Genomic DNA, 22,910 nt, shown 5'->3' on the forward strand with positions numbered 1-22,910 from the left:
GAAATGCAAAGCTTCTGGAAGGATGGCTGCACCAGCAAGGGAGAGTTGAACAGAGACAGCTGCTGTCAGTGTGCTGTGCTCTTTTTCCAAGTTGTAAAAGCAAGCAGAGCAGAAACTGGCTACACTTTAGCTCACTGTTGTAGCTGGCAAGGTAACTGCTGTTTAACTTAACAGAAAAAAATTAACTAGTGCTTATTCCCAGTGCTAAGTGATTAGCTTAGTAACTGTCAGTGTAACTGACATGTAACCTTAGCTAATGTTTCATCCCTACTTGACTGAGGTGAATGAGCTATTAGCAAGCTAATAGCTAACTTACCACAGCCAGTTCAGCTCTAGCCTCTGGCTGTCTTCAAGATAGTAATTACAGCCACCTCATATCACTATCTATCAGCTGTTGTTTGTATGGAAATGTTTTGTAGCCTTTATTTTGTCCCATTTCAACAGAAGTGAATGAACTTCGCTAGCTTTTGCCAGTTGAAAAAATCGTTAGAGAGAGAGAGCTGTCCAAAAGTTGACTAACATTAGCTGTTATTTTTGCCTCAATCACACTAGACCTGAAACAAATTATGAAACCAGCGGCCAAATTGAAGACCCATATTCTGACGTTTTTTTCAGTGCAATGTGAGTTTTTAATATTCAGTATAGAAATGTAATGTTATTGATCTGTCAGTTTCCTTAGCTAATTCCTTACTTTTCAAACAAACACAGTAATAAACAGCTCGACGGTCTTCATGGTGCACAATCAGTACACAACATTATGCTCATCATGTCTTAGCAGGATCAGATGGTGACAGGGTTCCCAGCAGAGTTAGACAGCCAGGAAAGACCAGTCTACGGAGCTCAGGAGGATTTTGCAGTATATTAACAATATTAGTAAATGATACAAAGATCCATCTGGAATTGATGGGTAGACCTACAGTAGCTACAGGACAGTAGCTTAAGCTTAAAGCTACACTCTGGGATCTGGTCATTTCAATTATTGAACCATTGATTCTATTCTTGGAAAATATAATGTATAAATGTACACCAAGGTGATTCTTTGTCATGCCTCATCTTAGCAGCCAGGGAAGATCAGTCTGTGACAGAGCTGAGGTGAATTCTTTGCAGATGCAACACTTTGTTTTCTCTGTGCAGCAAATACTGGACAAGACAGATGCTTCTAAGATTGAAACTATTTTAAGGTAGTCTGACAAACCTCCAAAGTGTAACGGTTGTCTTCGTCGTCTGCCGACGAGTATGAAATATCGGACCAGTGCGCAGCGTGTTATGTGTTCATGATGTTTTAGTACTGAACACTGAAATACAAAATAACAACGTGAAAAAAAACGAAAAAGTCCTGTAAGGTGCAGAAAGCACTAAACAGAAAATAATCACCCACAAAACACAGGTGGGAAAAGGCTACCTAAGTATGATTTTCAATCAGAGACAACGATCGACAGCTGCCTCTGATTGAGAACCATACCAGGCCGAACACAGAAATACAACAAAGAAAAAAGAACATAGACTACCCACCCCAACTCACGCCCTGACCAAACTAACACAAAGACAAAATAAAGGAACTAAGGTCAGAACGTGACACAAAGTTGATTTCCAAATTGTATTTGGGGCGGCAGCGTAGCCTAGTGGTTAGAGCGTTGGACTAGTAACCGGAAGGTTGCGAGTTCAAACCCCCGAGCTGACAAGGTACAAATCTGTCGTTCTGCCCCTGAACAAGGCAGTTAACCCACTGTTCCCAGGCCGTCATTGAAAATAAGAATTTGTTCTTAACTGACTTGCCTGGTTAAATAAAGGTAAAATAAAAAAATTAAAAAAAATTAAGGGTTGATACTGGATTTTCCCGATAGCACAAAACATCAAGCACAAATTTGAGGAAGACCTGGTAGAAGCTACTGATGATGATGAATGGATACAGATATGTTTGAATGCCCAGTCATGTTTATATAATCTCAGACATAAATTACTGCAGTTTAAGACCATCCATATTACATACTATATGCCAGTGAAACATAAATGTAATTCCTCTGCTGGAGGTGTAAAACACTTTTATCTCAACATGTCTACTGATGCTCCCTGTTTTTGTTTGCTTGGAAATGTTGATACTGGAGACTGTTATCAGAAGAAACTGTGTAACCAAGCATTTAAAGTGCCTAAGAAATGCATTGGCATTAATTGGAAGGTTGGTTATCCTTCCACAATGTCACAATGGGTGGCAGAAATGTCAAGTTATCTATCACTAGATTTGATCTATTACAAGATTAAGGGTATACTGGGCAACTCTCATAAGGCCTGGATGCCTAATATGGAATACAGCACGATAAAAGGAGTCTGTATTGAAAACATGTCCACGTCAGGGAAGATACATATTTAGGCAATCCCTAGCTTGCCTAGGGGTCTGCCGTCGGATGGGTTGTTACTCTGGCCTTGGCCTAACACACCTGAAAACAATCATGAATGTTTCACTAAGATCCTAAAGCTGAGTGGGGTGTGTTGAGTTGGGGCGCTGCAGGGCAGTGGACCCCTAGGGACGGGGCGGGGCGACCCAGCTATATTGTGTGCAAGTAAAAAGAGCTCTACAGTACTATTAGGACCATGATATGAATTATACTGAACAAAAATATACATTTAATATGCAGCAATTTCTAAGATTTTGCTGAGTTACAGTTCATGAAAGGAAATAATTCCATTTAAATAAATTCATTAGTCACTAATCTATGGATTTCACATGACTGGGCAGGGGCGCATCCATGCGTGGGCATAGGCCCACCCACTTGGGAGCCATGCCCACCCACTGGGGTCCAATAAGAATGAGTTTTTCCCCACAAAAGGGCTTTATTAAAAACAGAAATACTCCTCCTCGGGATGTCTTAATAAAGACAATCAAGTCTTTGTATTTTTTGGAGAGTTGTTCATTTGTTAGGCTACTGGTTAAAGGTGCAAAACAATATTGATGCAGGAAATGCAGGAGAACCCCAAGTGTTGGTTTGAGAGCTTTTTGGAGCTTCTGCAGTACACAGAGTTAGCGGATAGGGATGGTGGTTTAAGATGTTATGATATTTCTAGTTACTCTGATAAATGTTGTGTCTTCCTGGTCTTGTTAAGTACTTGTGAAGAGAAAGGAAACGTCATGGTAACTTGTTTTATGTTCTTCATTTGTGTTGCAGCTAGAAACTAACTTCTAATTGGCTAATTTCCTTCATTCCAGTCATCACAATTAACTGGCCTTATTATACTGTATGTTTGAGCATATCTAAATATATTTGCATATTCAAGACAAAATATGTCATTATCGAGCAGAAAATGTACAAAATGAACAAGTAAGCTTAGTCTGTTGTGAACTGCTATAAGGCTCATGCATGCAAAAACTAAACAAAAGCCAAATTAGATATTTTAGCCAGGCACTCAATTGAATTCAGATTTTGTTCAGAATTGAATTTGCTAATGAATTTTCAGCACTTTATAAATCAAATCAAATCAAATCAAATTTTATTTGTCACATACACATGGTTAGCAGATGTTAATGCGAGTGTAGCGAAATGCTTGTGCTTCTAGTTCCGACAATGCAGTAATAACAAGTAATCTAACTAACAATTCCAAAACTACTGTCTTGTACACAGTGTAAGGGGATAAAGAATATGTACATAAGGATATATGAATGAGTGATGGTACAGAGCAGCATAGGCAAGATACAGTAGATGGTATCGGGTACAGTATGTACAAATGAGATGAGTATGTAAACAAAGTGGCATAGTATAGTATAAAGTGGCTAGTGATACATGTATTACATAAGGATACCGTCGATGATATAGAGTACAGTATATACGTATGCATATGAGATGAATAATGTAGGGTAAGTAACATTTATATAAGGTAGCATTGTTTAAAGTGGCTAGTGATATATTTACATCATTTCCCATCAATTCCCATTATTAAAGTGGCTGGAGTTGAGTCAGTGTCAGTGTGTTGGCAGCAGCCACTCAGTGTTAGTGGTGGCTGTTTAACAGTCTGATGGCCTTGAGATAGAAGCTGTTTTTCAGTCTCTCGGTCCCAGCTTTGATGCACCTGTACTGACCTCGCCTTCTGGATGATAGCGGGGTGAACAGGCAGTGGCTCGGGTGGTTGATGTCCTTGATGATCTTTATGGCCTTCCTGTGACATCGGGTGGTGTAGGTGTCCTGGAGGGCAGGTAGTTTGCCCCCGGTGATGCGTTGTGCAGACCTCACTACCCTCTGGAGAGCCTTACGGTTGAGGGCGGTGCAGTTGCCATACCAGGCGGTGATACAGCCCGCCAGGATGCTCTCGATTGTGCATCTGTAGAAGTTTGTGAGTGCTTTTGGTGACAAGCCGAATTTCTTCAGCCTCCTGAGGTTGAAGAGGCGCTGCTGCGCCTTCTTCACGATGCTGTCTGTGTGAGTGGACCAATTCAGTTTGTCTGTGATGTGTATGCCGAGGAACTTAAAACTTGCTACCCTCTCCACTACTGTTCCATCGATGTGGATAGGGGGGTGTTCCCTCTGCTGTTTCCTGAAGTCCACAATCATCTCCTTAGTTTTGTTGACGTTGAGTGTGAGGTTGTTTTCCTGACACCACACTCCGAGGGCCCTCACCTCCTCCCTGTAGGCCGTCTCATCGTTGTTGGTAATCAAGCCTACCACTGTTGTGTCGTCCGCAAACTTGATGATTGAGTTGGAGGCGTGCGTGGCCACGCAGTCGTGGGTGAACAGGGAGTACAGGAGAGGGCTCAGAACGCAACCTTGTGGGGCCCCAGTGTTGAGGATCAGCGGGGAGGAGATGTTGTTGCCTACCCTCACCACCTGGGGGCGGCCCGTCAGGAAGTCCAGTACCCAGTTGCACAGGGCGGGGTCGAGACCCAGGGTCTCGAGCTTGATGACGAGCTTGGAGGGTACTATGGTGTTGAATGCCGAGCTGTAGTCGATGAACAGCATTCTCACATAGGTATTCCTCTTGTCCAGATGGGTTAGGGCAGTGTGCAGTGTGGTTGAGATTGCATCGTCTGTGGACCTATTTGGGCGGTAAGCAAATTGGAGTGGGTCTAGGGTGTCAGGTAGGGTGGAGGTGATATGGTCCTTGACTAGTCTCTCAAAGCACTTCATGATGACGGATGTGAGTGCTACGGGGCGGTAGTCATTTAGCTCAGTTACCTTAGCTTTCTTGGGAACAGGAACAATGGTGGCCCTCTTGAAGCATGTGGGAACAGCAGACTGGTATAGGGATTGATTGAATATGTCCGTAAACACACCGGCCAGCTGGTCTGCGCATGCTCTGAGGGCGCGGCTGGGGATGCCATCTGGGCCTGCAGCCTTGCGAGGGTTAACACGTTTAAATGTCTTACTCACCTCGGCTGCAGTGAAGGAGAGACCGCATGTTTTCGTTGCAGGCCGTGTCAGTGGCACTGTATTGTCCTCAAAGCGGGCAAAAAAGTTATTTAGTCTGCCTGGGAGCAAGACATCCTGGTCCGTGACTGGGCTGGGTTTCTTCCTGTAGTCCGTGATTGACTGTAGACCCTGCCACATGCCTCTTGTGTCTGAGCCGTTGAATTGAGATTCTACTTTGTCTCTGTACTGGCGCTTAGCTTGTTTGATAGCCTTGCGGAGGGAATAGCTGCACTGTTTGTATTCGGTCATGTTACCAGACACCTTGCCCTGATTAAAAGCAGTGGTTCGCGCTTTCAGTTTCACACGAATGCTGCCATCAATCCATGGTTTCTGGTTAGGGAATGTTTTAATCGTTGCTATGGGAACGACATCTTCAACGCACGTTCTAATGAACTCGCACACCGAATCAGCGTATTCGTCAATGTTGTTATCTGACGCAATACGAAACATCTCCCAGTCCACGTGATGGAAGCAGTCTTGGAGTGTGGAGTCAGCTTGGTCGGACCAGCGTTGGACAGACCTCAGCGTGGGAGCCTCTTGTTTTAGTTTCTGTCTGTAGGCAGGGATCAACAAAATGGAGTCGTGGTCAGCTTTTCCGAAAGGGGGGCGGGGCAGGGCCTTATATGCGTCGCGGAAGTTAGAGTAACAATGGTCCAAGGTCTTTCCTCCCCTGGTTGCGCAATCGATATGCTGATAAAATTTGGGGAGTCTTGTTTTCAGATTAGCCTTGTTAAAATCCCCAGCTACAATGAATGCAGCCTCCGGATAAATTGTTTCCAGTTTGCAGAGAGTTAAATAAAGTTCGTTCAGAGCCATCGATGTGTCTGCTTGGGGGGGGATATATATGGCTGTGATTATAATCGAAGAGAATTCTCTTGGTAGATAATGCGGTCTACATTTGATTGTGAGGAATTCTAAATCAGGTGAACAGAAGGATTTGAGTTCCTGTATGTTTCTTTCATCGCACCATGTCACGTTAGTCATAAGGCATACGCCCCCGCCCCTCTTTTTACCAGAAAGATGTTTTTTCCTGTCTGCGCGATGCGTGGAGAAACCTGTTGGCTGCACCGCTTCGGATAGCGTCTCTCCAGTAAGCCACGTTTCCGTGAAGCAAAGAACGTTACAGTCTCTGATGTCCCTCTGGAATGCTACCCTTGCTCGGATTTCATCAACCTTGTTGTCAAGAGACTGGACATTGGCAAGAAGAATGCTAGGGAGTGGTGCGCGCTGTGCCCGTCTCCGGAGTCTGACCAGAAGACCGCCTCGTTTCCCTCTCTTTCGGAGTCGTTTTTTTGGGTCGCTGCATAGGATCCACTCCGTTGTCCTGTTTGTAAGGCAGAACACAGGATCCGCGTCGCGAAAAACATATTCTTGGTCGTACTGATGGTGAGTTGATGCTGATCTTATATTCAGTAGTTCTTCTCGACTGTATGTAATGAAACCTAAGATGACCTGGGGTACTAATGTAAGAAATAACACGTAAAAAAACAAAAAACTGCATAGTTTCCTAGGAACGCGAAGCGAGGCGGCCATCTCTGTCGGCGCCATGTTGATTTTCTGGAAACCAGTGTGTGTGTGTGTATTTCATAATCTGTCTAGTGTGAAACTTGGCTCAATCAACTCTTAATTCCATACCAGCTACTATTCTACAGATGCTATTACTATGAAGATCAAATGAGAGAGATGTAGGGCTTTGGTCTAATGCAGCTGCGCACTATAAAAACACATGGATCTATTCTGGTCACAGACAACAATTCTGGTCACAGATAACAATTATGACCAAAGATAACAATTATGACCACAGACAACAATTATGACCACAGCCAACAATTATGACCACAGACAACAATTCTGACCACAGACAACAATTCTGACCACAGACAACAATTCTGACCACAGACAACAATTTTGACCACAGACAACAATTTTGACCACAGACAACAATTCTGACCAGAGACAACAATTCTGACCACAGACAGCAATTCTGTCTACAGAAAGCAATTTTGGTCACAGACAACAATTCGGACCACAGACAACAATTCTGGTACCAGACAACAATTTTGGTCACAGACAACAATTCGGACCATAGACAACAATTCCGGCCACAGACAACATTTCTGGACACAGGCAACATTTCTGGCCATTTCTTAACACACATCTCACATCTATTGAACAGATGTTTGATGTTGTCAATCGCTCAATGTGCTTAACTGCTTTTTTTTTCAGGGAATTGGATTATCAACACTGTCAAATTCCCACTCTAAAGCTACCACTCTCTTTTGTCTATTTGTAATCAGTGTAGATTTTCTGTCGTTTTAATTAATGCAACTGCTGTTAGATGTCTGAGTATTAGAAAGCACACAAGTAACATGTGGCATGTGTTTGAAAGGTTGAAAAGAACTTGAGAATGTGAAGTACTCAGCTCTGTACATGTACTGGTGCAAGTGAATCTGTAAGATCAGAGATAGATTGGCGGCTAGCACTTATGTTTTGCCTAGGCCTGCGTAATGTATTTACAGCCTCAACTCCAAAGGATTAGGTTGAAATACATCGATGTTTCAGATAGGAAGACAACTATGTGTCTACACAGCCCATATTTACATGATTATTTTATTAATATTTTTAATTGAACCTTTATTTAACTTGGCAAGTCAGTTAAGAACAAATTCTTATTTACAATGATGGCCTACCCTGGCCAAACCCTCCCCTAACCCCGGACGATGCTGTGCCAATTGTGCGCCGCCCTATGGGGACACCCAATCACAGCCGGTTGTGACACAGCCCGCGATAAAACCGGGGTCTTGTAGTGACACCTGTTAGACCGCTGTGCCACTCAGAATCCAAAAGATGTCTGGATGTATGATATTCTAGACATACTGCAATCCTACAGGTGGAGAATTTTCCCCCCCTAACTTGTCAAGGGAGACATCAGGCTTTACAGCCAGACATCTTGTCAGTGAGAAGGACTATTTTAGGCCTCTACGTTGATGGCAGCATTTCACCCACCAATCTGTCAAATGATCTGCGCTAAGGGTTTATTGACAGTACTCCACTTGGTCTTGAAGGGGGCTGGTGCGTGGTGGGTGTGTGGTTGTCTGGGGGAGGGAAGTAACAGTTTAACTACCCTATCGATTTCAATGTGCTAAGGGGTTTAGGCTCCAGTCCAATGAAAATGGGGTAAAATACCGCTCTGGAAGCGTCGTCCAAGGTGTCGAACGCTTGGTTTTTCTCCAGAGGATTCAATGGTAAAGATCTGTGGCCGCCTATTGAAGTCGTACCACTCTGCAGATTGAGTGCTGTATGGCTGTGTGCACTCTGCACTGCTCTATTGACTGTTGTGTGGAGAAGGATTATAGAGAGGGAGGGAGGGATGGAGGTGGAGCGATGGAAGGGTGGGGGAGTGGATGAAGAAGTGTGGATGCAGCACATGGACAGTAGAAAAGAGGCAGATGTCGTACTCTTTTGGCTGAGGCCAGAATAACAGCATGTGTGTGATCTAATAGCACAATCAAGCTGACGGTTTTGATGGTGGGTCTTTTAGGATATTCTGGTAGTCGCTGTGACATATTGTTGATGAATTGCGTTTGGAAGACAACAACTTTGCCTGACCTTCAGAATCTGCAACCGAAATGACCACAAACATTAAGAGAAAAGGGCACTAATCATGAGCTTGAAACAATGTCTTCTTCACATCTGATGGTTCATGCATGTTCATACATTAATCTATACATTCATTCATTCCTATTCATGTATATCCATAATTGTCCTACTAAATGATTCAGCCTTCAGATGAAATAAACACCTTGGCGAAAACGTGATGCAGCACAAATTCAGAACAATCTATTCACTACAACTTCCCTGACGTTTCTTAGATTTCCCCTAAAGTCCTGCCCAAATCCATTTCGACCTAGTCATTCGGGAGAGCAGGCTACCTGTATCCATCTTGTTCTGCCGTGTGAGAGGTGTCCAGGTGTTGCTCGTCTGCTGCCCATCACTCTTAGCTGCTGCTCTCGCCATGCTGGGGCCTGACAGGTGGTGGAGGAGTGGTGGAAGCAGGTAGGAGGCTGGTGAGATTGGCTGTCAGGGGCGTGAGAGGTGGAGAGGAAAGTGGGGGGCTGAGTCTTTTAGGGGGAGCACAGAGCAGGTAGCTAGGAGCCTGGCTGTCAGGGGCGTGAGAGGTGGAGAGGAAAGTGGGGGGGCGGGCTGGGTCTTTTAGGGGGAGCACAGAGCAGGTAGCTAGGAGCCTGGCTGTCAGGGGCATGAGGGGTGGAGAGGAAAGTCGGGGGGCTGGGTCTTTTAGGGGGAGCACAGAGCAGGTAGCTAGGAGCCTGGCTGTCAGGGGTGTGAGAGGTGGAGAGGAAAGTGGGGGGGCGGGCTGGGTCTTTTAGGGGGAGCACAGAGCAGGTAGCTAGGAGCCTGGCTGTCAGGGGCATGAGGGGTGGAGAGGAAAGTCGGGGGGCTGGGTCTTTTAGGGGGAGCACAGAGCAGGTAGCTAGGAGCCTGGCTGTCAGGGGCATGAGGGGTGGAGAGGAGAAAACCAGTCGCTGAGGTAAGAGCTGGGCCAGCCAGAGTTAATGGGATCAGACGGGGAAGAAAAGGGATCTATCTGGCGGTTAATGTTTAATCCTCTCCCACCCCAGGCTCCAACCATGTGATAATCCTTGGGCTACCTCTCTTCATCATCAAGGTGTCGGAGAGAAGTGCCTCTGTAAATATTTAATTGGCTGCAGCATGCTACTGTTAATTATGCGGGTGTGCCTTTTCTCTATCTCTTCTCTCCTCCCTCTTTCCTTTTCCGTCCTCCTTCCCTACCTTCCTTTGCTCAGTCGCTCTGTCTCAGATAGGAAACTGTCTCCCTGTGTTTCCACTCAATTTCCGTCTTCTCTATCTATTCTACCATTGTTGCTCTCTCTTGACATCTCCCTTTGTGGACAACCTCTCGCCGGAGTCGCCGCTCGCTCTCTTTATTTTTTGGCATTCCATCTCTCGCTCTTTGCCTCGCTCCTTCTCCCTTTTCAATTTGTCCCTCCCTTTCAAACCGAGCTTCTGTTAAACTGATTATTGTTGTGTAATTCATTATTCATACCATTGCCTGTTATCCTCCTTGACGCCCCATGCTTTGAAAAGTTTTCTTTCTCCCAACGTTTTTCTTTGATCGTCAAGGGCAACGGGAAATAGATGTAGACTACACAGACTCTCTACAGGCTAATGCACTGACTGGCGCTTCAATCGGACGATGGTTCATAAGTTAGCTCCAGCAGCAAGTGCAATTACAAAGGGGTGCATGTACAAGTCAACAGAATACAAATCATGTAATGAATGTCTCGTGGGGCCTGTGGAAAAAGGCCCTGGAGCGTTTTCAGAGATGACACACAAAGCAGGAGGAGTGCGTAGGAAGAAAGCAAAGAGTGTCTTTGGATGGACATGGAGAACTATGGGCTAGGTTGAGTGTTTACTGTTCAAGTGTTTGCTGTAGTCTAGTGCAAAAATAGTAGCTGTTATTATCTAGGGGGAATGAAACAGGGAAGAAAATAAAGGGATAAAGTATTCATAAATACTGCCCCATGGTTTAGCTTAGGTTGTGTATATTCCCCTCTGAATGTTGTCTTGTCTAACAGGTGAAAACCTTTTTACTTGGGAAAGGGAATATTAAATCTGGTCCTCAGGCTGTGTTTAGTCCTGATGAGGACCTATGCTGTGGGTTATGGATGTTTGGACAGAGAGATGGGTGTGCATGTGTGTGTGTGTGTGTGTGTGTGTGTGTGTGCGAGCATGCGTGCGAGTATGTGTGTGCATCTGTGCTTCTGTGTGTGCGCGCGTGTGTGTCTGTGTGATTGTGTGCGTGCGTCCATGAATGTGTGTGCGGTGCTGATCGAATGCCAAAAAACCTGGGTCACATCAAGGACGAGAGTCAGCCGGGATCGTCCCTGTCTGGTGCTGGGCGAAATTCAATATGCAGACACACTGACACTCTCATGCACCATGGAGGAATCTTGCAATCCTGCACCTGACAGGGAGAAAAACTACTGCACTTAATCTTCCAACACAATGCCACAAGGTTGTTTGTCTGTTTACTCTCAGTTCATAGAGTACAGTTCTGTACCCTGGCTCTAGGCTTTTCCTCTCTCTATGTCTTCCTATATCTCTCTGTCTCTCTCTCTTTGTGGTCTGTATGTTTTATCATTTCATTTAGAATATCATCAACACCACAGGTCTTTATGTTTGGAGGGTTTGTATTTTGTCCTATAGTTTATTAAATGTAATTGGAGAATCCAGTGGGTTCTGGTAGTCTTCAATAGTTGATACTAAGATTTGAATTTGATCATGTATATGTTTTTTCTGTTTGTTCTTTGTTATAGGGCCAAAAAGATTGGAAAAGTGGTTTTGGATAGACAACTCTTCTTGTTGTTTGATTAGTGTTTTCCAATTTTTCCAGAAGTGTTAATAGTCTACGGATTCTTCAATTACATTGAGCTGATTTCTGACATGCTGTTCCTTCTTTTTCCTTAGATATTTCTGTATTGTTTTAGTTATTCGACATACTGACGTTGTAGGCTCAGGTTTTCTGGGTCTCTGTGTTTTTGGTTGGATAGGTTTCTCAATTTCTTTCTTAGGTTTTTGCATTCTTCATCAAATCAAATTTTTTTCACTTGTTGTTAATTTTCCTAGGTTTTCTGATTGAAATGTTTTGATTTCTCTCTCCGTCTCTCTCCCTGTGTTGTTAATGCTCAAGGGTGGCGGGCATGTGCAGTCTATCAGGTGTTTTCACGCTCTGTCGTCATCTGTCCAACGTCCACCCCATCAACCCGACTCGACTCGACTTTGGCGATGTCATTTACAAAATAGCCTCCAATACCCTACTCAACAAATTGGATGCAGTCTATCACAGTGCAATCCATTTTGTCACCAAAGCCCCATATACTACCCACCATTGCGACCTGTACGCTCTCGTTGGCTGGCCCTCGCTTCATACTCGTCGTCAAACCCACTGGCTCCATGTCATCTACAAGACCCTGCTAGGTAAAGTCCCCCCTTATCTCAGCTCGCTGGTCACCATAGCATCTCCCACCTGTAGCACACGCTCCAGCAGGTATATCTCTCTAGTCACCCCCAAAACCAATTCTTTCTTTGGCCGCCTCTCTTTCCAGTTCTCTGCTGCCAATGACTGGAATGAACTACAAAAATCTCTGAAACTGGAAACACTTATCTCCCTCACTAGCTTTAAGCACCAGCTGTCAGAGCAGCTCACAGATTACTGCACCTGTACATAGCCCACCTATAATTTAGCCCAAACAACTACCTCTTTCCCAACTGTATTTAATTTATTTATTTATTTTGCTCCTTTGCACCCCATTATTTTTATTTCTACTTTGCACATTCTTCCATTGCAAAACTACCATTCCAGTGTTTTACTTGCTATATTGTATTTACCTTGCCACCATGGTCTTTTTTGCCTTTACCTCCCTTCTCACCTCATTTGCTCACATTGTATATAGACTTGTTTATACTGTATTATTGACTGTATGTTTGTTTTACTCCATGTGTAACTCTGTGTCGTTGTATCTGTCGAACTGCTTTGCTTTATCTTGGCCAGGTCGCAATTGTAAATGAGAACTTGTTCTCAACTTGCCTACCTGGTTAAATAAAGGTAAAATAAAATAAAATAAATAAATAAATAAAAAACCCTTACACCCCCCTCTCGACTGTGTAGTATTTGAATTGACAAGACCCTGACTCTGCACATCCAACTGTCCAGTAGTGAGACACCACAGACACCCCTTTAGCTTCTCATCTTCGATGTGATACCCTTCACCCCCCTACCAAGGTCAAAGAGGCAGCCTTTATGCACATCGCACGCTCTAAGTGAGTGACAAGAGGAGACAGGGGTTGTGATGGTGTGTATACATGAGTGAGTGTGTTTGTGTGTGTTGATCACTGACTCAGTTTCTGTGTGTTTCGGTGTGTACTTATAGACATGGCTGTGGGTGAGTGTGACTGAGTAAGTCTGGGCTGTGTGTGCTGACCTGGTTAACACCGTGTGCAGTGAGGGAGGGTAAAGGCAGGGTGATACAGGTTTTAGAATGAAGGTGCCAATTGAGCTGTAAAAATGGGAATTGAGTGGGGAATAGGGAATAGCAGGACTCTGGTGTGTAACCTTCGCCGTGTTGTTTTCAGGTTTCAGCTTATGCATACATCATTTGTGTGTGTGTGTGTGTGTGTGTGTGTGACTACGTACACTACCGTTCAAAAGTTTGGGGTCACTTAGAAATGTCCTTGTTTTTGAAAAGCAAATTTTTTTGTCCATTAAAATAACAACGAATTGATCAGAAATACAGTGTAGACATTGTTAATGTTGTAAATGACCATTGTAGCCGGAAACTGAATATTTACATAGGCGTACAGAGGCCCATTGTCAGCAACCATCACTCCTGTGTTCCAATGGCACGTTGTGTTAGCTAATCCAAGTTTAGCATTTTAAAGGCTAATTGATGATTAGAAAACTATTTTGCAATTATGTTAGTACAGCTGAAAATGTTTGTTCTGATTAAAGAAGCCATAAAACTGGCCTTCTTTAGACTAGTTGAGTATCTGGAGCATCAGCATTTGTGGGTTTGATTACAGGCTCAAAATGGCCAGAAACAAAGATCTTTCTTCTGAAACTCATCAGTCTATTCTTGTTCTGAGAAATGAAGGCTATTCTAAATGATCAAGAAACTGAATATCTCGTACAACGCTGTGTACTACTCCATTCACAGAACAGCGCAAACTGGCTCTAACCAGAATAGAAAGAGGAGTGGGAGGCCCCGGTGCACAACTGAGCAAGACGACAAGTACAGTACAGTGTCTAGTTTGAGAAACAGACGCCTCACAAGTCCTCAACTGGTAGCTTCATTAAATAGTACCCGCAAAACACAAGTCTCCACGTCAACAGTGAAGGGGCGACCTCCGGGATGCTAGCATTCTAGGCAGAGAGCCTCTGTCCAGTGTGTATTCTTTTGGCTCCAATTAAGCACTGTCCACAAGGTACAGCATGGCGTTGCAAAATAGAGTCATAGCCTTCCTTCTTCAAGATTCATTTTACCATGTACAAATCTCCCATTTTACCACAACCAAAGCACACCCAGACCATCACATTGCCATCACCATGCCTGACAGATGGCGTCAAGCACTCCTCCAGCATCTTTACATTTTTTCTGTGTCTCAGGAATGTTCTTCTTTGTGATCCGAACACCTCAATCTTAGATTCGTCTGTCCACATAACACTTTTTTCCAATCTTCCTCTGTCCAGTGCCTATGTTATTTTGCCCATCTTAATTTTTTATTTTTATTGGCTAGTCTGAGATAGGGCTTTTTCTTTGCAACTCTGCCTAGAAGGCCAGCATCCCGGAGTCGCCTCTTCACTGTTGACGTTGAGACTGGTGTTTTGCGGGTACAACAACTGATGACGCACAGAACAACTGAGGACGCACAGTAATAAAGCCTACTGTGTAGTGTGGCAGGTGCACAGAGGATGGTATAGGTTACAGTATGTCCAAGGTTGTTTCAAAGAAATAACCTTAAAGAGCGGCTTAACTCACCAATTCTGCATCTGATTTTCTGCTGGTCATTAAGAAAAACGAGAGTTCTGATGATCTCACTTACACAAATCTCACAAAACTATGTTTTGGAATATACTGACTTTATGTCCAAAATTATTCTACTTACACTTTGTTGTGTTTCTCAATAATATCGATGCCACATATGCAGTTTTCAACCAAATACATTTAGCGCTCAGTTGCCCTTTAACAAACACCTAACGCTGGTGACATTTCCTAGGCCTTGGTTATACAGTACATTGGACACAATGACTAATGTCTCCCCTCCCCCATGCAGTGAGAGGGACAGTCACAGTGAGTGGTAGTGATGCTGATACAGCCAGTGTGTTCTTCCTTCCTGTGTTTCTTGGCCAGCCTAGATAGCACAGCAGCAAGCAGCACGCTAATGTGATTATGGCTTTTAGCGGAGGATTTTCATGGACATTCTCCATCCCTCTCCATCCTTCAAGGCGCCATTAGTTCTCACTGTGGGATGGCCTGTCCTTGCTGGTGACTGACACACTTAAAGCAAATGCGCACATACTGGACACACACACACACACACACACACTGTACAGGTGCACACACACAATAACTGTCTCGAAAGGACCATGAAGAATTGTGGATCTTCAGACACACAAACACACACTCATATTCAACTTATTAGCATTACTCTGCTTAGACTTTGTACTAATTTCAGTACTTAAATCTCTCAATTTCCCATTGACATTGACCATCATTTCAACGCATAATTAGATTCACCTTTTTTAGCTATTTGTTTATGAGACCGTGACGCGAATCAGAATGCCTGCCCCTTTTCATTACGCTGTGCAATCAAGCCATGATTCTACCAAGAGCCCATGTTGAAATGAAAAGCGTGAGCAATTGGCCATCAGATGCTGCACTGCTTATGACTGTCACGTTTCCAACCCCTCTCTGCCTGGAATTACACTTGCCAAGCTTAGCGCGTATTGTCTTTGCGCACCTCTTTGCATTAATCAGACAAACCTCCGGGTGCTTCTAAACTCCTGACTGCACAGCGTTCCCTTCGCATAAGTCGCTGTTTATTAAACCTTAGAGGCAAGACGGCAGCAGCATAGAGATATTATGGACACGTTAGGAAAGAGATAGGGGAGATTGGTTGAAGATCTAGCAAGGACTCTAGCAAGGACTTGTCCAGAAGGGATACAGGTTTTGTCAAAATTGACTTTTCGTAGCAGGTTTAGGAGAACTTATGCAGCAGGTTAGGAGAATTCACGTTGCAGAATTAGGTTAAGGTTAAGAATAGGGTTAGGGTTAGCTAAAATGTAAAACCCAAAACACTTTTGAGGTCAAATTTAGACATGACCCTCAGACAGTAAGGGTGGACTTGATGTGCATGCTGGAATTTGGCGGAGTTTGGAGGGACAGAGCTGGTGTCATGCTGAGTTTATTTTTCTCTCTCGAGGACCTGAGCCCTAGGACCATGCATCAGGACTACCTGACCTGATAACTCCTTGCTGTCCCCAGTCCACCTGGCCGTGCTGCTGCTCCAGTTTCAATTGTTCTGCCTAAGGCTATGGAACCCTGACCTGTTCACCGGACGTGCTACCTGTCCCAGACCTGCTGTTTTCAACTCTCTAGAGACAGTGGAGAGTGGTAGAGATACTCTGAATGATTGGCTATGAAAAGCCACCCTCGACAACCACTGTGATTATTATTTGACCCTGCTGGTCATCTATGAATATTTTAACATCTTGGCCATGTTCTGTTATAATCTCCACCCGGCACAGCCAGAAGAGGACTGGCCACCCATCATAGCCTGGTTCCTCTCTAGGTTTCTTCCTAGGTTCTGGCCTTTCTAGGGAGTTTTTCCTAGCCACCGTGCTTCTACACCTGCTGTTTGGGGTTTTAGGCTGGGTTTCTGTACAGCACTTTGTGACATCAGCTGATGTAAGAAGGGCTTTATAAATACATTTGATTTGATTTGAGTGTAGACCTGCCTCAGTATGTCACTGCTAAGATAGCACTGTATGGCTGTTGTTATCTTTGTTTGCGGAGTCAGTTGATGCAAATTTACAAAATATAATTCAAGGAAGGGAAGCTTCAAGACTACTGTAGCCGAGTCATTTTGAAAATACAAGCGCTTTGGGGCTGGGTGTTATATTAATTCATTTAATTAATTGTAATATATGTTTTAAGACGGTATTCCAAATGTCCGTATCACAATAATCAAATTATTTATACATTTTTTATGAGCATTTATGTCCACATGTTGTCTTTTTTGTCTCATCTCTATCGCTCCTTATATCCTGTCTGCGCACGCACACACACACACACACACACACACACACACACACACACACACACACACATACACACCAAGCCCAGCAAATATGCTAACGAGCGCATATGAAAAAAGAAACTAATTGCAAAGACAGGCAGTCCAGCTCATAAACAGGCAGTTGTACAGATAACTCATCCAAAGGGCTTTGACTTCTTGAATACAGCAGAAAGCCAACACAATATGATTCCCCATCACTTTATTAATTCAGCTACTTAGATAACTAGCAAGTTAAACTTAGGGATCGCATTAATACAGAATTATTTGTTTTTCATACAGCAAAAAAATATAAAATGCATAAGAAATATCTTGCTGAGTTTTATAAACGCAGATCTAAAATGCTTTTTATTGTAATTTCTGCTCGGAATCAGACTCATTTTGTGCCTCAGACAGTGTTCTGACTGATGTTTACCTACTTTTCTCTGCTACTTTTCTAGGTGTAGCTAGTCTACTTTTCTCCAGTAAAATGCAAAATTAACTTTAAGAAGAACATTAGGAATTGTAGTTGGCTACATTCTTTATATGATAAACAGACAAACGATTGCCATGCATAGTTTTTGCAAAAAAATACATGTGTTTTTCCTTGTAAGCTCATTTGGCCTACTTGTGTGGCTGCCAGCCGAATAACATTGCACTTCTGTTGTCATGTAATGAAAATGAGGCTATTTTCTGACGAAGGTGTTGCACTAATATATTTTCTCTGAAGGAAAACTGTAGTTGCAAGTCCCTGATCACTCTTTATGTTCATTGAGAAGCAAAAAAAACACGGTTGACTTTCAATATAAAACGTGACCTCTGTCAACACACAGCTGGACTCACCTGCTCCCACTTTCTCCAGTTATACGAGTTACAAACAAACATGTGATTGTCTCATCTGTTCTGGAGAACTATGGTACGCTTCATAATGTAAAATAATGTGACAGGTGAAATGAACAACACAGTCTGCTTTATCTTCTAACACATTGCACAAGTTGACTGCAGGTATTTACTTTTAAAAAGTAGATACAAATATTCAAATGTATAGAGAAATATCAATGAAATAGTTTCAACGTTATTGGCGGTATTGAAAAACCATCCTGTGACTATTTCCAAATAAATACCTGTGTATACGGTATATACGCCCAAGTCTAATTCCTGCACCTGCAGAAACACCTCTTTATACTTCTATTGGTACATTGTTTTGCTAGGACTGGATAGGTAGCTAGCTAGCTAACGATAGCTAGGACACAGGTAGACAGTGTCCTTTGCTACCACCTGTCTGGCACTGATTTCCCACAGCTCTGTTAAAGACAGCAAGGGCAGGTCTTTGGGCAAGTGGGAGCGAAGGACACTGTGTGCTAGCTATGTAGCTAGGAGGACTCCAGTACACGACGGGCGGGAAGTGGGGGCACCACTGGTAGCTAGCTAGCTAGGACATCGGTAGACGCCTCTTGACCCACATTTTAATCGCATAGACTATCAGGGGAAATCCAGAACATCAAGTGTCACACAAGCATGAAGATGGCGTGCTCGATTGCAGGAACCCATGGGAATGCCCCGAATTGCTGGCTGCAATCACACACTATTGTTTCAACTCTGTATTTGCAGAGTGGTCTAACATAATCGGTCATATGGACACCGAAACACATTGAGATATTATTTTACTGAAGTAGAGGAGAAATTAACCTTTCCATTGATACCCTTTTTAGGTAACTCCTCAAATTGCGTGCAGAGCGGACACTTCTAAAACAGGAGTATCAATGAACATTGATTCTGGAAAATAAATGCTGTCGCACGTGGCATTGCGGTACCATGTACCACTAGTAACATTTTAGCCAAAGACTGTTATACTAGCTGTCTAGTCTGTGTTTTATAACTGTGCAAAAAGCATCCAACACTATTACATAAGGAATTGGAAACTCGTTCCCATTCTGAGAAATAAGTTAGGCCACTTGATTTCAACATCTGAACAAGGTAGACAGGCTAGCATGCTATTCAAACAGTTGGAGACGGACAGAACGATGTGTTCATAACCATTCAACTCTTCTACCTTGGTTTCTAGCAAATAGATTCAAGTTGGCTAAAGATTAGCTGGCTACTCACTAGCACGTGGGCTCGTGCGTGAATAATTGTTTATGAGACCTGTGTTAATTTTCTATAAAGTTAGTCATTATTAGTGAATGTGTATTATGCATGGATCTGGTTAAATTTGTAACAAAAAAGGGCATTTTCATAGACAGACGATGCCCCACATATCATATCAACCCCAGTTTTTCATTTAGTTTAATTTCTGTGGTAGTGTGTGTTTGCGTGCGCTTGTGTGACTGTCTTGGTGTGTGTGCATGTGTCTATTTGAAGGCAGGGTGAGCCTCACTGTACGCATCCCTCCGGTTGCCGTTGGTGTCCCTTCATTTCACGCTCCGACGCCCCTGCGTGAATCCTCATTATCAACGATGGTTCAATGAGACACACACACATGGCATGGGGGGGGAACCAAATCATTATTCAAATAATACAGGGGGTCAGTGCATAAGCTACAACACCTTTGTTTGTATATTTCTGACTTTCCCATCACAAATAACTAAGTAAACCGCCAAACACATCCAGCCTGACCTGGATCAATGAGGTACTCAGCACCACGGCGGCTGAGATGCCAACCAGGGGATTTGGGTATTGAGAATCCGAATGGACCGTCTGTTGTTGTTATAACGGCATCATGCTCACCCTCCTCCCTCTCTTCTCTCATTTTCCTTGGCAGGGCCAAGTGTGCACGGAGCTGAATTCGGCCACCTGCCCGACAACATTACAGTGCTGGAAGGAGAGAGCATCATTCTGAGGTAACTCTTTGATCCTACACCTGCACCTACTAATTACATGTTCAAATTGTTGTTTTTTTTCTTCTCTCATCATGCTGACTTAATTGCCAATTCACTGTCATTAAAAACCTCATGAGCTTTACCCCAACTAGGTTGAAAAATGTTCATATTTTGTCAATAACCTGGACTCTGAGGCCTTCATAAAAGCCTACTGTCAATCAAAGTGTCCAACTATTTAACCCGCTGTCAGGTGTCATTCCAAATCTGGTCACCCTCACTGTCATCTCATATCGCCTAGCCCTAGAACCATAGACCACTGTCAGGCTCCTGTAGTTGATATGTGATGCACTTTCATACTTACAGGCTCATCTATTCATTGCATGGGCGATTAAAGGTAATATCACTGGCCTATTCACTGGAGGCCATGTGATCTACCTCACAGAGATTTTATTTTTTTTACCCTGGCCACATCAATTAAACATAAGCACTCAGGCTTATCCTCTCCTGGCCTGGTCCCCAGCTGAAGCTTGTAAGGACATCTAGTGATGAAGGACAGTACTGTAGTCATACTGTCACAAAAAACATTTCTAGTTCAGCAAACTAGGAAAATTACATTCCAAACTCTAAATAATATTTGTATTCATATATACGTATAGACTGAGTGTACAGTGAAAAGGTGAAAGCTATGATCCCTTATTGATGTCACTTGTTGAATCTGCTTCAATCAGTGTAGATGAAGGGGAGGAGACAGGTTAAAGAAGGATTTTTAAGCCTTGAGACAATTGAGACATGGATTGTAAATGTGTGCCATTCAGAGAGTGAATGGGTAACACAGAATATTTAAATGCCTTTGAACGGGTTATGGTAGTAGGTGCCAGGGGCACTGGTTTGAGTGTGTCAAGGACTGCAACGCTGCTGGGTTTTTCACGCTAAACAATTTCCCATGTGTATCAAGAATGGTATCACCCAAAGGACAACTGCGGGAAGCATTGGACTCAACATGGGCCAGCATCCCCGTGGAACGCTTTCGACACCTTGTAGAATCCATCCCCCGACAAATTGAGGCTGTTCTGAGGGCAAAAGGGTGTGCAACCCAATATTAGGAAAGTGTTCCTATTGCTTTGTACACTCAGTGCATATAACCAGGGTAGTTACATTGAGGTAAAATCTGGTTTTCAAGAAAGTCTTGTATATTAAAGAAAATAAAGTAGACAAAGGAGTGGGCGAGTTTGTTTTGCATTACCCGGTGCCTGGGGTACATGCAGGTGGAGATTTCACTTGGAATGAACTTGCCCAGTCTAAACTGCTTGAGGTTATACCAGACAGTTCTGAAAAACTATTACTAATCTACTCTAGACCTTTTCAAATGTTTAAACAATAACATGTTCTGTTTGCACGCACAACCAAGAGATTAACCACACACTGGTTGAATCAACGTTGTTTCCACATCATTTAAATGAAATTACCCTTAACCAACGTGGAATAGATGTTAAATTGACGTCTGCCCAGCATCATTATTGACTAGCTAGCTAGTTAATTGACTACAGTCGCTAGCATAAAATTAAAAGTTTAACCAAAAACCAGAACAAATTAGTTGTATAAACACATTGACTTCTTGCTACCAGATCAACAAAACAAAATCATCAAGCAACATTTATTTCCCGTTTATTATCCATTTGCCCTGGTGGTGTTAGCTACATTTCACTAGCACAGCAAATAACCACAGAGCTAGTGCGATGTGAAGGTAGAGAAAGATCCACTTACCTTGTTAGCCTCTCTGGGAGGCTCTCTACACAAAACGCAGAAATAAAATATAAATCATGCCTTACCTTTGACGAGCTTCTTTTGTTGGCACTCCAATATGTCCTATAAACATCACACAAATGGTCCTTTTGTTCGATTAATTCCGTCCATATATATCCAAAATGTCCATTTATTTGGCGTGTTTGATCCAGAAAAAAAACAGCTTCCTATTTGCGCAACGTCACTACAAAATATCTCAAAAGTTACCTGTAAACTTTGCCAAAACATTTCAAACTACTTTTGTAATACAACTTTAGGTATTTTAAAACGATAATAATCGATCAAATTGAAGACGGGTCTATCTGTTTTCAATACAGGACAACAACAAACTAACGCTACTTTTCTAGTCTTGCCCAACTCTCAACAGTGTTACACTATTTCAAGATGGCCGTACTTCTTCATTTCACAAAGGAATAACCTCAACCATTTTCCAAAGACTGGTGACATCCAGTGGAAGTGGTAGGAACTTCAAACAAGTGCCGTAGAAATCTAGTTCCCCAATGAAACCTCATTGAATAGACAGTGACCTCCAAAAAAAAATCTGAATGGTTAGTCCTGGAGGTTTTGCCTGCTACATAAGTTCTGTTTTACTCATAAGGTTGTAACGTAACAGACATGAAACTTCAGAGTGTTTTCTATCCAAATCTACTAATAATATGCATATCTTATACAGAGCTAGCTGGATGTGAAGGTAGAGAAAGATCCACTTACCCTGGTAGCCAGCTGGTTAAATACATTTCTCTCACAACAGCCAACAATATAACTAAACTAAATGTAGCTAGCCTACAAGTCCAATGTTTGACGGCCACATTGTTTACATCAAAAGTTAGGTAGCAGCAGTAATTACCACTTTCAGCCCCTCTCACCCCTCACCAATCTGTCTCTTCTAGCTCTTTATCTGCTTCCTCCAAACACAACTATATTTTACCCAGGTGTATTGCCCACGTAGTTTCAATTAAGAAACATACTGGATTTTTTTAATGAACTGCTCGCTACCTTGTGCTTGGTATGTATTACCAAC

General features: G+C 43.1%; 1 protein-coding gene across 1 annotated transcript in view; it reads left to right on the forward strand.

The window, feature by feature from the left end:
* The window catches only part of LOC110534906 (igLON family member 5), a 143,786-nt gene that overhangs the window by 84,823 nt on the left and 36,053 nt on the right, over positions 1-22,910 (forward strand). The window contains exon 2 of the mRNA XM_036947247.2: positions 20,029-20,107. Within this exon, the coding sequence (XP_036803142.1) occupies positions 20,029-20,107 (79 nt within the window). The remainder of the gene's footprint in view (positions 1-20,028; positions 20,108-22,910) is intronic.

This window comes from Oncorhynchus mykiss, chromosome 2 (genome assembly GCF_057628025.1).
Source record: "Oncorhynchus mykiss isolate SJ-2025 chromosome 2, ASM5762802v1, whole genome shotgun sequence".
NCBI classification, from domain to species: Eukaryota; Metazoa; Chordata; class Actinopteri; order Salmoniformes; family Salmonidae; genus Oncorhynchus; species Oncorhynchus mykiss.